Source organism: Marmota monax, unplaced genomic scaffold, assembly GCF_021218885.2.
Source record: "Marmota monax isolate L192 unplaced genomic scaffold, Marmota_monax_Labrador192_F-V1.1 WCK01_AAM20220418_F8-fsc00035, whole genome shotgun sequence".
NCBI lineage: Eukaryota > Metazoa > Chordata > Mammalia > Rodentia > Sciuridae > Marmota > Marmota monax.
Window position 1 is genome coordinate 2,976,891 of NW_026691961.1, and position 17,193 is coordinate 2,994,083.

Genomic DNA, 17,193 nt, shown 5'->3' on the forward strand with positions numbered 1-17,193 from the left:
AATAGATGCATTTTAACAGCTTTATCAGGAGCGTTGTAGAAGTAAGCCGTGTTTCCTAGGACATTTGTCCCATTGACGCTGTGTGTGTGTGTGTGTGTGTTTGTGTGTGTGTGTGTGTTTCATGGTACTTGGGATTGAACACATGAGTGTTCTGCCTCTGAGCTGCATCCCCAGCCATTTTTGAAATTTTATTTTGAGACAGGGTTTCGCTAAGTTCTTGAAGCTGGCCCATCGCGTTCCTCACGACTTTATTTTTTGCTCAGGGTCACTCCAGGGGAACTGGGCTGCACAAAATAACCACACAAGAGACAGAGATACCTTTTTCTTTGGGGTCCTGTGACGGCTCCTCTGACCTTAAGGGTCCTCAGAAACAGAGAGAGAGCACGTCTGACCCCTTTTATTGGGGAGAAGCCATTCAAATGAGGCAAGGGGTCAGGATTCAGGGGCTGAGTCTAGCTTCCTGATGTCCACTATCAGCGAGTTGACTGACAGCTAGAAAGGCCACACAATCTGGAGTTGTCTCCTTTCCCTCAAATAGATGCAGAGTAAGAGCAGGGGACACACAAAGTGTTTCCATGGAACATTCTATCCCAAACAGGGGAAAGGGGTAATATCACAATGGAACAGGTGAGTGTAGCTCAATCCATGGAGCGACAAACCTACGTCTGAAGATGTATCCTTAACCTCCGGGACTGGGCAATGTCCAGGTCACTACGAGATGTAGTGACTCTCAGAGCCTCTCCGCTCAGGGAAGGAGAATGCGAATCATTCAGACTGGCTCCCCACACTGGCCTTAAACTATGATCCTCCTGCCTCAGCCTCCTGAGCCACAGGGATTACCGGCATGCACCACTGCGCCCAGTTCCCCTTGGTATTTTTTACTTCAGTCTCTGATTTAATCAGGTGCCAGTAGGTCTCTCTAAAGTGCCACATTCTGATAACTGACTTTCCCTAAATTGCAAAGATTTGATGCAAATCTTGGCGCTGAGAAAGGATTGCAGTTCAGAACAATCATACACAATATCAAAAGTTATGCAATTTAAAGATATCACCAAAGCATTAGCAAATCAAAATGTTCCCAAATTGGGTGTTTTAAAGTGCCCCATTGGGGCTGGGAATGTGACTCAGGGGTTAAGTGCCCTGTGGTTCAATCCCCAGTAACAAAAAATAAAGGAAAACTAGCTATTTACTAATCTAAACATAAGAAAAAATATATATATATATATATATTTAACAAACATTTATGTATCACTATGGGCCAATAGTGAGGTCCTAAGTTCTTTTTCAAAGATGACCTTGGGCCAAGTGAGGTAGTGCCCACCAGTACTCCCAGATACTCCAGAGGCTGAGGCTGGAGGATTACAAATTGGAGGCCAGCCTCTGCAACTTAGTGAGACTTTGCCTCAAAATAAAATTTAACAAAGGCCTGGGATGTAATTCAGCAAAGAGTGCTTGCCTAGCATGTGCAAAGCTTTGGGTCTCCTCCGCACTACTGAGGGTAGGGGGGACAAGAGGGGAGAGACAGAGAGATGCTAATCATTTGTTAGAGGAGGGATCAGAAGTGCAGAGAGGCTTAGTGATTTGCCCCAGGCCACACAGCAAGGAAGCAGCAGAGCCAGTTGTTAAACCAGGTCATCTGGCTCCTGACCCCTCTCTCTGCAAGTAGAATATTCATGTGAAAAAGTAAGACTGACAACACATCAGAATGAAGCAGTCCTTCCAAGAAAGAACACTTGGCACCACACACACACACACACACACACACACACACGATGTGCACACACATCGGGGATTGTAATAAAATTTTTTTGCAGCAGTTGTTCAGTGCTATGCAACTTTGGGGTGCCTGCAAAAGTGGCTGAGGAGTTGACTCCCCCAACTCCACCCCACAGAAAGGGCCACTGAGCCTTTGTGCCCTGGACAGCAGGGTTTTAGGGGGGTGAGCTGATCCCAGGGGAATCTTGGCCTTTGTTAGGACTCCAATTTTGGCAGAAAAGGGGATTAAAATAGGGTTCCCCCAGGGACTGGAGATAGAGAGGGGACGGACTGTCTGGCTTAGGGAGCAGGAGAGGGAGCCAGGGCTGGCCTTGGTGTGGGGAGACAGGAAGTCCCAGATGGCCCAGTGGTGTCTCTGAGGTCCCTTGGGAAGGACACGCCCATGTGGAAGTAGGGGAGAGGAAGGGTGACCCCCACCTGTCCATCATAAGGGATCACGGCAGACACCCCATAACAAATACCCGGTTGACAAGAGAAAGGCATGACGGGTTTATTTGTTACGAGTTTTCCTTTTCTATGTTCTGGCCAACAGCCGTGTCGAAATGTGATTGGACGGAAAGGGTGTGGGCGGGTCTGGGGGCGTGGCTCAGCGGGGAGCTGGTGTCTAGCTCCCTCTAGGGCCTGGGCGCTGGGTTCTGCTTCAGCCCTGAGAACAGAAAAGAAAAGAAAAAAGAAAGTAAGTGCATGCTTACTGACAGACTGATGGTAGGCCGAGTGGCAAACCCTGCAAGGCCTGCCTATGTCACATTCCTTCCTTCCAGGAACGGGACACAGCCCTTCTGAAATGGGGATGTATGTTATGACCTTCCAGAACTTTCTTTATGGCCAACTGCAGCACAGACCGGCAGGAACCCGGTTAGAATAATGTTTCCAGGCTTTCGGGCCTGCTTAGGGGAGGGCGGGTTCTAGCTTTTGCCGTCCACCTCAGGGAAGAGACGTTCTCATTTCTATGGCTTGATGGTGACACTGAGGGCAAGAGGCCAGAGGTCAGGGCAAGGTCAGAGAGGGCTGCTTCTGAAGCCTTCACTTTAGGAACCATCTTCTGAGCCCCAGCAATTGTAGGCCCTTAAGTCTCTGAACCAGAGAGTTCTCTCTGCAAGAGAGGCCGGTGGAATTTGTCAGTGGCCTTTGGCTGCCTGCAGACAGCTTCCAGAACCAGTAGTGGGCTTAGCCTCTCCTGACCTCAGAGGGGCTTGACTTTGTCTGAATTTATTTTGCAATTTGCCTTAGAATTGCCTTCGTGGGCCAGGCGTGGTGATGAATACCGGTCATCCCAGCATCTCAGGAGACCGAGGCAGGAGGATTGCAAGTTCAAAGCCAGCTTCAGCAATTTAGAGAGGCCCTAAGACACTTAGTGAGACCTGTCTCCAAATATAAAATAAAATAAAAAGGGCTGAGGATGTGGCTCAGTGGTTAAGTCCCCTTGGGTTCAATCCCCAGTACCCACCCTCCCCCCTAAAAAAAATGCTCTTATGATCCTAAATAAAGAAACATCACACTTAAACACCATGGAGCAATCGATGACCAAGAGGTGACATAACCTCACTCCACTCTCCTTCACATGTCTGGCACCTTCTCTGTGCTGGAAGCCAGGGAGGAGGGGGGACAAATGCCAAGAAAAAAAGAACCCACAACGCAGGGTTAGGGGGTCAGGGAGGGCCAGGCAATGGAAGCAGGCAGGGTCAGTTAAGTAGCCTGGAAGGATGTCACTGAGCAGTGACATTTAAGAGGGCAGGGAGGGAATGAGTCACATGGATATCCAAAAGGACGGTGTTCCCTTCACGTGGCAGACACCTGCCTGCACAACTAATACGGAAAATCAAACAAGACACTGAGCGTGCACCCCAATAAGGCAGGGAGACAGTATTTATAATAAGAAAACAGTGAGCGGCAAGGAATGATACCTTCCTTTCCCATCTTAAGTTCCCGGCTGCAGTCCCCAGAGCAGAAGACTGCTGGGATTGAGAAGAGCACCCAAATTTACGTGCTATAAGTCTGACATGACATGGGAACCTTCATAAGGAGACGAAGACCCAAAAAGCCTCTCTCATTTTCATGCATAGGTTTGATGAAGAAGTGGATAGTCAGAGAGACATGTGATTGGACCCAGGGGGTGTGATGTAATGTAATAAGCTGGGGGGATTTAGCAAAGATTCTTCTCTGGGTCCTTGTGTCCTCAGAGGTAAGGATGCTCACTCATCAGGGAGGGCACAGGAGGGCTGGGATGTGGCTCAGTGGTGGAGCACTGGCCTAGCAGGCACAAGGCCCTGGGTTCCATCCCTAGCACAAAACAAAACATGGTGGGGGTCGGGGGACCACCTCTCATGATACACTGGGAGGAAGGAGAAGAGGAAATCAGAAGGAACCCCGTGCTTCTGTGAGCTGCTTCAAATGTCCAGGAGCCAGATGTCTGGCTCAGGTATCAGTATCTTGAATCCCATCATTGGTAATGAAGTAGTGAGGGGCTTCTCCAAGAAACACCATAAAGGCTACAGCTACAAAGGGTGGACCCAAACAGGGATGTGGTCACCATGCCTCAGATACCTGAGCAACTTTGATTTTTCTGAAGCAATGTGAGACTAAATAATGTCCGATCCTCTTACAATGGACCTGCTGGTAGATGCATTACTGGAAAATTCAGTACATGTTAAATCTATACAAAAATACTAGATACCTGTGTGTAAAATGGAGTTTGGTTCTTGGCTCGGATTCCTTTTTTGAGAGGGTGGAGGGTACCAGGATTGAACTCAGGGGCACTCGACCGCTGAGCCACATCCCCAGCCCTATTTTGTATTTTATTTAGAGACAGGGTCTCACTGAGTTGCTAAGTGCCTTGCTTTTGCTGAGGCTGGCTTTGAACTCGTGATCCTCCTGCCTCAGCCTCCTGAGCTGCTGGCATTACAGGTGTGCGCCCCACATTCAGCTTTTTTTTTTTTTTTTTGTGGTGCTGGGGATTGAACCCAGGGCCTTGTGCATGAAAGGTAAGCACTCTACCAACTGAGCTATGTCCCCAGCCCCCACATTCAGCTTTTTGACTTGAATTCTTGTAACAGATCTCACCTGCTCGCTTATTTACCTGGATCTTGGGCAATGTCCAGGGAAGCAGAACATTTATTTTGTGGGGTGGAACCTACCAGATAGATAGTAAGCGTGGCTTTCATCCTTAACTTGAAAAGCCAGTAGGGAGTAAGGGACCACCTCTATACATTTCCGTTGTAGTCAACCTATGGACTGATGGTGGGGGAGGAAGGGAAGAGGAAACAGGATGTAACAGGAGCCCTGTGGGGACCATGCCAACCTGCATTGGGGCCACAGCTGATGGGACCAGGAATTTATTCAGATTCTCCTTCCCAGGATCTGGGAACTGCACCTCAGAGTCTCTAATCAGTTTTTCCAGAGATGATGTAATTTCGAGGCTGCCTCGTGGTCATCTCTTGTCATGCAAAGGGAGAAAGAGACAAAATCAGAGAGAAGCCCAAGGAGCAGAGGGGACGATGCCTGAGCAGAGGGGACGGTGCTGGGTTAGGTGAGCAGCTTTGGGGTCACTGCACTTGGTGCCTCTGAACCATGGATCTTCCCTCTCTAACCTGGGGTTGAGGGTTCCTGCTGACCTCTAGGGACGACGAAGGTTAAATGAATCGATGCACAGTAAGGGCTTGGTTCCCAGGGAGTTGCCAGAAGGGACGGTCGTCATTTCCCTGGTTATAAAAGACAGCCCTTGGCAAGCCTGTACTCTACTGCGGGCCGCAGACAGAGCCTCAGGAAAAGCAAAGTGCTAGTACTGAGTGGCGGGCCAGGGGGCGCTGTGGCCCTCCTTCAAATAAGCATGGAGTAGCATTGAGGGGCCCCATCTGCTTTCTCTCCTCCTCTCCATCCTCCACTTCCTTCAAGCAAGATATTTTTATGACTGTTTCTTGAAAGATTATTCCTCTCTGTAGAGGCAGGAGCCGCCTTCAAGGGCCGGGCTCCGTCAAGCCTCTGTCCCAGGAAGAGCCAGGTGCCGGGAGCGGCCAGCAGGGGGCGTGGTGGAGGCAAGAGGTACGCGGGGAGCCCTGGGTCTCTTTGGGAGGGTCGCTGCACCATCAATCACCGCGTTCCTCCATCTCAATCCATCTTCCACTGGTGAAGGAACTGGGTTCCAGCATCCCCCTTCCAGGTCTGAGGGCTGGGTCAGGCTGCTGGCGGACGCCCTCTGGTGAGGAAGAGAAAAGGGAAGGACCGTCTCGCAGTACAAGCAGACATCAGTTCTGGACATTTCCTCTCTGCTGCGGACTTTAAAGGGACTTAAAAAAAATTGAGCACAAAAAGTAGGGGAACCAGTCACAATCTCTCCCACCCTTGTCCTGAGGTAATAGGGTGCACGCACGTGTTCTTGATCTTCCTTTATCCTCATGGTCACTGACACACTTCTGCATCTTGCTATTTTCCTTAATAATATGCCTTTTATATATAGAATTTTCTATATGTCTACACAGGGAGCTAGATAGTAACTGGATGTGAAGTGGGATAGAAAATATAGAAATAGGTAGAGCTGAATGCAGTGGCCCATACCTTCAATTCCAGTGACTTGGGAGGCTGAGGAAAGAGGATTGAAAATTTGAGGCCAACCTGGGAAATTTAATGAGACCCTGTCTCAAAATAAAAAATAAAAAAGGGTGGCAAAATAGCTCAGTGATAAGAGTACCCCTGGCTTCAATCCCCTGTACCACTTCCTCACCAAAAAAATAGATAAATAAATAAAAATTAAAAAGTACAAAGGAGATACAATAGAACAAGAAAATCCAATTTTAATCTGAGTTTCTACATACTTTTCCAAGCCTGTCACTTCTCAAACTAGTCTCTCTTCCAGGCCCTTTACTCCCAAATTCCTGAAAAATCTTAAAAGTTGACTGTAAACTCACCCACTTAAGATAATTACTTTGTGCACTGATAAATCACTCCTCAATATACAGATTAAGTAAAGAGAAGTGTGACATTTTAAGCAACTTATTATTTAGGGGACTTTCCAGCATTATCCACTGATCAGATAGTGATGACCACACCCAGCCAAGGGATTCGGAGAATGACCAGACCACCATAAACCCACTCAGGATAATGAAATTGAGGTCATCCCTGCATACCTTCCATGAAAACCTCTCAGCAAATTTCCTTTAAAAGAAGAGCCAGAAACTACCCCAAATGTGTCTCTCACTCTCTAGGTGGCTGGCGTCCACCCTTGGACATGCGTTCCCACTTTCCTAAATACATCTTGGGCTGTGCCTTCACTGACACCAACATTCTTCCCCATCACATATGCCAAGGACCCCACCCGTCCTGAGTCCGTTCCCCCCTCCCTGTGTCTTCTGGGTCTCCTCTCCCATGACAGAAAAATATGCCAAAATTTATGTAATCAGTCCCCTCAGGGGTGGAAATGCAGGCTGCTTGTCATTTGCTGTTGCAAACAACATTGCAAGAAATATCCTTGTACAAACATCTTTTATGTTGTAGAATTTGACTTATTTGTTTGTTTTGCTACTGGGGATCCAAGCCAGGGGTGTTCTACCTCTGAGCCACCTCCCCAACCCCTCTTTTATGTTGAGACAGGGTCTCCACTAAATTACCCAGGCTGACCTTGAACAGTCAGCCTCAGCCTCCCAAGTAGCTGGGATTACAGACCTGTACCACCACTCCCGGCTGCATTTGTTTTATGTATTTGAACTTATGGAGTTTTGGTCTCTGGGTTTGGGTCAAACTTGGTAAACTTTTCCCTATCTGGCAATTAAAAAAACCAAAAACCCACCTTTTCTTTTAGTACTTCCACAGCTTTCCTGTCATTGCCTGGTTACAGTGTGTAAGGTGAGAAGTTAGTGTTCATGTTAGTTCTTCCTGGATGCTTTGCTGAGCACTTAAGGTACTTAGTCTCACCACATCCCTGGGGCCTAATTTCCAGTTTAATATCCACAATTCTTTTTTTCCAGTACTTGGGATTGAACCAAGGGGTACTCTGCCACTGAGCCACATCCCCCAGCCCTTTATACTTTTTTAGTTTGACACAGACTTTCACTAAATTGTAGAGGCTGGCCTTGAACTCATGATCCTCCTACCTTAGCCTTAGGATTATAAGGATGAACCACTGCACCCAGCTCATGCGTGTACTTTACAAGTGAGAAACAGAGGAGGAAACACACAGAGGCACATGGCCCAGCTCACCTGAAAGAATTGGAAACTGGCTTCCAGCTCCGTGACCTTGCCTTTTACCACAATAAAAGTAGCTACTATTCTGAGCCATAAAATTACTTTTAAGATAATATATTTTAGTACAGTTTCAGATTTACAGAAAAATTCTGAGAATGGTACAGAGTTTTCAGATGCTCCCATACCCAATTTGTCCTACTATTAACATCTTACATCAATATGGTACATTTCTCACAATTTAAGAATCAATATTGATAAATGACTTAACTGAAGCCCATGGGCAGATTTCCATAGATCTTACTTAGTGTATTTTAACTTATTCCAGGATCCTATCTAAGGTATACTATTGTCATCGCTCTTTAGACTTCTCTTGGTTGTGACAGTCTCTCAGATTTTCTTATTTATTTTCTTGTTTATTTATGGTACCTGAGATTGAACCACTGAGCCACATTCCTAGGACTTTTTATTTTTTATTTTCAGACAGGGTCTCCCTAACTGGCTTAAGGGCTCCCTAAGTTGCTGGGGCTGGCTTTGAACTTGCAATTTGCTGAGGCTGATCTCCAGCCCCCAATCCTCCTGCCTCAGCCTCTGGAGCCTCTGGGATTACAGGTGTACACCATGGTCCTCTGTTTTTAGAAAATGACTTTGACACTTTTGAAGAGACAGCTTTGCTATTTACTAGAATATCTAAGCTGGGGTTGTCTGCTTTTAGGTATTTATGTATGTATACCCCCAGTCCCTCTGCCCCCTTTTATTGAGACAGGGTCTAAATTGAGGTTCTGTGCAGACTTGCCGTTTTTCTGCCTCAGCCTCCTGAGTGACTGGGACTAGAGGCCCAGGACACCAGCCAGCGGATTTCATTTTTATTAGACTGGGATTGTGGGGTTCTTTTTTCCCGTGGTGATGATGGTGGTGGTAGCGGGTAGAGATAAAGTGCGCTTCTCATCATCACATGGCAAGGGTGCACTCCTCCACATGAATCATCAGGGATGATGTTCACCTTGGTCACCTGTTCCAGAAAGTGTTTGTCAGGCATGACACAGAGTAAAACCGCAGCCGCTCCAGGTCTCCCACCGCGTTCTTGGAAGGACAGCGCCACCTCCTCTCGGTATCTACACAATTGATTTGGGATTCTGCACGGGAGATACTTGACCCACATTTCCCCAGCGATTTATTTCTTTAATCGCTTATTTATAGCATGCAATTTTATTTATCTATTTGTCTCTTTATTTTTCTGATGGAGTCTCTGTTTTGTCCAGGCTGGCCTTGAACTCCTGGGCTCCTGTGATCCGTCATCCTCAGCCCCAGGCAGCTGGCCACTACATCTGGCTCATTACTTTTTTTTTTTTTTTTTTGGTACTGAACGCAGGGGTTTTACCAGTAAACTACATCCCCAGTCTGCCTACGATCCTAAGAGCCTCGCTAAATTGCTGAGACTGCCCTCAAACTTGCGATCCTTCTGCCTCAACCTCCTGAGTCCTTGGAGTTACACGCCTGCGCCAAATCCCCGGCCTGGCTGATTTTTATTTATTTATTTTTTAATTTTAAATTGCACTTGGATAGATAGATGCACGGGAATAGAGATGGAACGTGGATACGGTGCAAAACCTAAAACCCCAAAACTTTGTGCATCCTGAAGGATCCTCCCTCCACCGAGGCTCGACCTACCCGGTAGCCCGCTCCTGGACCCTCGGGATAGATAGCGATATCTTGGACATTTACAAACTTGCATTTTTGTACTTTTTGTACCCAAACCACGTACTCGATGCACGAGTCTGGTGTCTTCGTTATTTTATTTCTTAACTCGAAGCCCTCCGGGTCTCATCAGCGCCGCGGACCGAGCCCTCCCCAGCCCCGCCGCAGCCCCGGCGCAGCCCCGCGGGCGCCATCCAGGGGGTCCCGCGGCCGCTCCGCGCTCCCGCCGCCCAGCGCCCCGCCCCGGCCTCTGTGACGTCAGCCGGAACCTGGAATCCCGGCTGCGGGCGGCGGCGGCGGTGGCGGCGACGGCGGAGGCTGCGGGTCCCCGGCGGCCTCTGCCGAGCGCGCGCGCAGCCATGAGCGAGTCCAGCGTCAATGCGCTCCAGTCCGGCAGGCCCCCCAGGCAGCCGGTGGTCCACCAAGGTAGGCGGCGGGCGGCGCTGCTGGCGCCAGGGGCGCACGGCGACAGCAGGTGCTGGGGACTCTCAGGTCCCGAGCCCTGCTTTGGGGGAGAGAGCAGGCGGGAAGAGGGAGCCTTCTTAGACCTGCCTTCCCTCCTCCACCCCATCCTCCCCCAATCCCGAGAGAGCGTGCAGAGGACCTCGGGAACCGCGGTCCTGACCGGGATCCCGGGCCAGCCTCTCCATGGGAACCTCATCTGTTAAATAAAAAGACTCAGGGAGCCCCGCCTGGCCACCTTCCGTCATCTCCCCTCCGTGCCTGCCCTCCAAACATGTCAGACTTTGCCATCAGACCACTTGAAAAAAAATTCTGCCCCGACACTTTATTGGGGTGTGCGTTTTGGTAAGTGGCTTGCTTTCTCTGAGCCTCAGATTCGACAACAGTTAATCGGGAGGAGGATGGTGTGGAAATAGCTGTGAAATAGCTGTAAAGTGCCCTGCACAGTCCTGGGACAAAGAAAGGCACACACAAATGATAGCCAGCCAAGCATAATGATCTCCCCTCCCCCAGCCCCCTCTTTTATTGGGTAAAATGTACAGCAAAATACAGCTCCATGAATTTTTACATAAATATATAAAACCGCACCCAGTCGAGCTAGAAAAGTTGCTAGCAGGCGGACTTCCTTGTAACATTTGTATCTTATTTTTGTCCTGAGCAAGACAAATCTCATCTGCTGTGAATTTTATCTGCAGTGTTTTCTGTATTACAATTGGAAGTCAAAGATATAACAAAACCAAGGATTGTTCTCAACTTCTAGAAGAAAAAAATCTACCAGAGACCTAAAGCCTGGGAAAGGACTCAGGAATCAGAGAGAGAAATCAAGCGAGGTTCAATGCTGATTATTTTCTGGTTCAGTGTTAATACTGCTGGCCTCAGCTCAACCTCAGCCTTTTAAGAATAGCCGGGAACTGGGGGGTAGTTCAGTGGCAGAGTGTTGGGGCTGCATACACAAGGCCCTGGGTGCCATTCTCCAGCACTACCGAGGAAAAACAGCCATTCAAACATTTCTCTAATTAGTTTCTATTTATCTTCTTCTTCGACTCATTACGTTGAAGATGCCAACTCCTGTTTCCTGTGCAGAGATCCTGAGAGTCATCTTTGTGAGATCTTTGCTGGGTGTTAAGGGGACTAAGTGATGTTTTCTAATATCACAACTGGTCCCTCTCACTGAAAGATCTCCCCTGCTCCTCCGACAGATGGTTTCTCTCTCCCTCCATTTTTTTCTTTTCTTGGCAGTGCTGGAGATTGGACCCAGGGGCCCACACATGTCCTTTTTATTGTATTGTTATTTTGACACAGGGTCTCACTAAGTTGCCCAGACTGGCCTCGACCTTGGCCGTCCTCCTGCCTCAGCCTCCTGAGTGACAGATGATTTTTTTGACAGATGATTTTTTGACCTGGTATCCATCAACATGGGCAGGAGGCCTTTTGGGACTCTGTGGCACTTTATAAACGGGGACTGTCTGTGTGGACATCAGGGGAGGAGGGTTGGGTGGGGGTGTGTAGCTGTCATTGTAACAGATACCTGAGCTGACCAACTACAGCCAAGCCGTGTTTTGACTCCCAGTTTTAGAGGTTCCGTCCGTGATCAGTAGTTGGTGCCGCTGTTTTGGGCCTGTATGGAGGCAGCTCATCGTGGCCGAACATGGCTGCCCCTAGGGGCCAGGAAGGCCAAAGGATAGAGAGCGGGGGTGGGGAGGGGAAGAGGGGGGGCTCCAGGTCCTACCCAGTGACACTGGCTGCCTTCCCGTTCCAGCCACTTGGCAAGCTCACTGCTGGCTTGGGGCCTTGGCATCTGCTATTGTCTCTGAACCCCTCTTCCCTTTTATCTTCCTGGGGCAGCCCCTTCCTCCCCCTGCTGGGCCTCTAGAGTCACCTCAGAGAGGCTGACTTCTGGGCCTCTAGTCTGAAGGCCTGTGGCCATCTCTCTTTCTCTGACCAGTTTCTCTTCGGTTCTGTCCAAGCCCTTGATTTGATAGTTTTTCCTTCGTTAAGGAAGGTCTGTCCTTTCAGATGGCGGGTGCCCCAAAGTGGGGGCTTCGTCTTGTTCTGTAGCACCTAGGGTAGTGTCTGGCACCCAGGAGGTGCTCGGTGGACTTGGAATGAATGAGCGAGACGCATCTGCAGCCACCCCGGCAGCTCTGCGTGGGAGCAGAGACTCTGGGCTCTGGTTACTTCTCGACAGAAACTGGCGGGTGCCTCAGTTTCCTTGTGGATTAAGTGGAAATAACATTTGTACCTGCCTCAGGGGGTCATGATAAGGATTAAGTGGATCTCGTGAGCGCTTGCCTCAGGTATGTGTGTGTGTAATAAATCACCCCAAAACTTTGTGGCTCCAAACAGTAATAATCACTTTCAATCTAGTCATTTCTGCGGGTCAGAAATCGGGAGTGACTTTCCCGAGTGGTGCTGCAGTCTGGCTGGGCACAAATCACGAGCCACTCAAGCAGGAACAAACTTTATTTCCGAACTCCGCAAACCCCACCCACGCGGCCCTTCCAGGCACACCACACACCAACCAGAAACTCTCCCGGAACACCACCCACTGGGCTTCGTGCACACTCACTCCCCTCGAGAACTCAACGGGAATTCCAAAGTAGCGGGCGCCCAGGCGGACAGCAGGGGTCTATATACAATTGAATCAATCCAGCATCATCTTAGTGGCTCGCCTCTCAACCATTATTTCTGGCAAAATGTCAGGGGCCATTCCGACTCGGCTGTGGCTCTCAACATGGTGGTTCTGCCTCAGGGTCCCTTAGGTGCAGGCAGTCACCATATGGCCTTGTGGCCATCGGAACTCTTGACCGGGGCTGCAGGAGCCCTCCTCTGATGGCCTGCTCACACGGAGGGTGGCTGAAGCTCAGTTGCCCTGTGCACCTCCCGGACACAGCTTGAGTGTCCTACGACAGGGCGACAGGGCGGTGGTCTTCTCTGAGCGTGGATGATCCAGAGACAGCAGGAGGGAAGGGGGAATGGCTTTTAGGAGTTGGTTTCAGGAGTCCCCCGTGTCATTTCCTGTCGGTGAGCCCTGTGCAGCTCACCCATCGTGGGGTGGGACTCTCAGGATGTGGGGAGGGAGCTCGCCCTGGGCTGTGCTGGACCCTGGCCCAGTCCTGGTCCTAGTGTTAGCCGTTGTCAGTGTCTGGGCTGCAGGGCTGGGGACAGCTCACCCCTTAGCCTGGGCAGAGTGGGCCTCCATGAGCCAGAAATGAGCAGCTGCCCTTCCTGACTGGGCCTGTCTTAGCTGCCCTCTCTGACCCCAGGCCCACCTGATGGTCCCCATTTTGCTTCTTGAGGCTGCTAAGCTCCCCTTCCCTCCACCGTGGGGACTATGACCTTGCTTCCTCATAAGGCACACATACTCCTCTCCTTTGACTGGGCATCACTTCCTCCTGGCTACCTCGCCTCCCCCAGGCTGGCCTCTGTGTCCCTTCTTGGTGCCCACACAGCCCCCAGCCCATATCCTCAAAGCACCTCTTGAGCTGTATGTTACTGTCGCTTCTCTTGGGCTGTATGTCCCCTCCCACCCTCACCTCCATCCTGGGGATTGAACCCAAGGCACTAACCACTGAGCAACCTCCCCAGCCCTTTTTATTTTTATTTATTTATTTTAACTTAATTTTGTTTACTTATTATGATTATTTTTTAATGCCGTGCTGAGGGTCGAACCCAGTGCTTCACACAAGAGAGGCAGCGCTCTACCGCTGAGCCACAACCGCAGCCTCTTGTTATTTTTTATTTTGAGACAGGGTCAGGCTAAATTGCTAAGGTGTTCCATAAGTTGCTGAGGCTGGCCTTGGACTTGCGATCCTCCTGTCTCAGCCTTCCAAGCTGCTGGGATTACAGGTGTGCGCCATGTCCAGCGAGCTGTGTCATTTTTTGAGAGCAGAGACACCTGAGTTCAGATGCTCACTTGGCCTCTTAAGCTTGTGGATTTGAAGAAATGACTTCTTTTTCTGAGCCTCAGTTTGCTCACCTGTGAAGGGGAGATTCTGTTAGGAGTTAGAAACTGCAGGGCTACTGCCACCTCCCCAGCCTGCACGTGGGCTGTGTCCTCGTTCTCCCCCAGGCCCAGGGACTCGGTGCCAGGTACAGTGGCCCACGCCCGTAATCCCAGAGACTGAGGCAGGAGGATCACGAGTTCAAAGGCAGCCTCAGCAACTTAGCAGTGATCACCTAACAACTCAGCGACACCCTGTCTCTACATTAAAAAACAGGGCTGAGAATGTAGCTTAGTGGTAAAGCCCTTGGGTTCCATCCTCAGTACCAAAAAAAAAAAAAAAAAAAAAAGCCCAAGGGCTTGCTGAGTTGCCTAGACTGGCCTCAAATTTACCATCCTCCTGACTCAGCCTCCTGAACCACTGGATCATAGGCATGGGCCACCAAGCCCAATAAAATTAACCATCTTAAAGCACAGGAAGTGTAGAGCTCATTGGCATTTTGGATGCTCACTGTATGTGCAGTCACTGCTTTTGTGTAGTTCCAGAACATTCCATCACCCCAGAAAGAAACCTCGTGCCCGTTAAGTAGCCTTCCTCATGTCCAGCGCCGGCCCTCGGCCGTGGATTCGCCTCCTCGGGGCGCTTGTGGGAGCCTGGGCGCTTTCCCTCCACTGGGTTCCTCTGCTGTGTGGCGGGACCCTTCATGCCCTTGCACGGCTGAATAGTACTCCGCCGTTTGTCCGAGTGTCTCTCGAGGTACCCTGGATTGTCCCCGTGTGGCTGCTGGGATAGTGTAACTGTGGACCCCCTTGGACACGTTTTTGTTTGGACATCTGTTCTTAGTTCTTGGGGACTTCGGCCTGGCCGTGCAGTCGCCTAGGGCCAGTGGGTCTCTGAACCCGCCCGAGACTGTGACCTTGACTCCTTGGCTCAGGAGCGACACCCAGGCGACTCAGCCCAGGTGTCCGTCCAGGTGGCTGCGGCTGGGCACTGTTGAGCCCTCTGTGGTGGCTGCAGAGCCCTGGTCCCATCCCTGTCTCGGCGGCCTCTGCTCTGGGAGGAGAACTGCAGAGCCATGACGTAACCTTTGGCTTTGACCTTGCCTGAGGGAGGGCGGGACCTGGCCGGCTGCCACGTGGGCCTCTGGGGGAGGGCACAGCTGGGTTTGGAGAGGGAGGCACTAAATGGTCCCTGCGGAGGGAGGAGGTGGAACCTTTTCCTTTTGTTTTGATGAAACCTAAAGAACCTCTCTGGCTGGTGGGTGGACAGGACTGCCTGGCCCAACCCACCAGTTGTCAGCTGTGTGGCCTTGGGCAAATTCTTAGCCTCTCTGGGCCTCAGCTTTCTCTGTGGAATGGGGATAACTAGTCACTGAGAGGATTTAAAGGGATCAAAGACGGCTCATTAACAGGCACTGGGCACCCTACAGTAGCCTTCAGCACTGCGGGGGTGGGGGGGTGGTACCCTTCCCCACTCCTGGGGAGGGCTTGATGAGTGCTTCTAGATTACAAAGAGAAAGGCATTCTAAACTCATTTCCTCAGAGTTCTTTCTCTTTCTCATCCTTCCTTTCAGTTGAACCCAGGGCCGCCGGAGCACTAAGCCACACCCCCAACGCCTTTTACTTTTTGAGTCTAAGTGCTGAGGCTGGCCTTGAACTTGAGATCCTCCAGTCTCAGCCTTCTGAGGGGCTGGGATTACTGGCGTGCACCACAGCTCCCGTCTAAACATGTTTTCTTTACCTTGTTTTTTCCCTTTAAGTTATTTTTTATTTTTGAGCATTTTCAGCTTCTCAGGAAAATGAGCAAGAGAAACAAACTTCCCACAAACCCCTTGTCTTACTTCTGTCTCCTGTTATTAACATTGTGGGTTAGTGTGGGTAGGACATGTGCGGTGACCGACCAGCCACTACTGATGCTGTGGTTGGTACTGGGGATTGAACCCAGGGGCACTTAACCACTGCGACACATCCCCAGCCCTTTTTATTTTATTTTTAAATTTTGAGACAGGGTCTCACTAAGTTGCTTAGGGCCTCACTAAGTGGCTGAGACTGGCTTTGAATCTGCCATCCTCCTGCCTCAGCCTCCTGAGCTGCAGGGATGACAGGAGTATGGCACCTCGTCTGGCTGTGGTTGACTTCTTTAGGCTGAGAAAGTTCTCTTCTCTCTTTAGCTTATTAAGGATTTTTGTCAAGCCAACTGTCAAGTTTAAAGAAAATTTTCAGTTGTAGATGGACATAATGCCTTTATTTTACTTATTTATATGGAGCTGAGGATCTAACCTAGTGCCTCTCACATGCGAGGCAAATGCTTTACCACTGAGCTACAGCCCCAGCCCGAGTGTCCAGTTTTTAAATTTAAGAAACGTATCAAGTTGGGCCCTGTGGTACACACCTGTAATCTCAGCATTCAGGAGGCTGAGGCCGGAGGATCACAAGTTCAAAGCCAGCCTCAGCAACTAAGGGAAGACCCTAAGCAACTTAGCAAGAGCCTGTCTCAAAGTAAAAAATGAAGAGGGCTGGGATATGGCTCAGTGGTTAAGCACCGCTGGATTCAATCCCTGGTACCAAAACCCAAACAGAACAGAACAAAATAACAAAAAGAAATGCATTAAGATACAGGGGCTGGGGTTGTGGCTCAGTGGCAGAGCACTTGCCTAGCGTGTGTGAGGCACTGGGTTCGAGCCTCAGCACTGCATATAAATAAATGAATAAGATAAAGGTCCATCAACATGGAAAAAAATATTAAAAAAAAAAGAGATAAGTACAGTGGCTCCGTGTGCTGGTAGTTTACCTGAACAGGTTTCCAACATTGCATTACGGCGGGAAAAGCGGCCGTACCCGTGACTGGTGTTTGTCAGCCTTTCCTCTCTGTGACAAAATGCCTGACCTAAACAACTTAGAGGAGGAAAGAGAGTCTGAGTCCATGGTGGGCAGGCTGCAGGGCAGAAGCAGGTAGAAGGGTGGCAGAGGAGAACCCGTGTCCCTGGGCTCCCTCAGGGCGACAGGCTGCCTTTGAGGACGAAGCCCCTTGACCTGCCCTGTTTATCCCCCCTGATCTGCTGGGCCCCTCCTCTCTGAGGCTGTCCCCCTTCCAGGTGTCAAGAGGGTGGAATGTCCTGGTCACTGCTGGACGGCTTCCCTGG

The 17,193-nt window shown here is 50.0% G+C and overlaps 1 protein-coding gene across 3 annotated transcripts in view; it reads left to right on the plus strand.

Annotated features, from left to right (window-relative positions):
* Window positions 1-9,937: 9,937 nt before the first annotated feature.
* Tmc7 (transmembrane channel like 7) overlaps window positions 9,938-17,193 on the plus strand; it is a 49,528-nt gene continuing 42,272 nt past the window's right edge. For all 3 annotated transcript variants that reach the window (XM_046435732.1, XM_058575972.1, XM_058576004.1), the window contains exon 1: window positions 9,938-10,071. In XM_046435732.1, coding sequence (XP_046291688.1) covers window positions 10,005-10,071 — 67 coding nt within the window. In that variant the 5' untranslated portion in view covers window positions 9,938-10,004. The remainder of the gene's footprint in view (window positions 10,072-17,193) is intronic.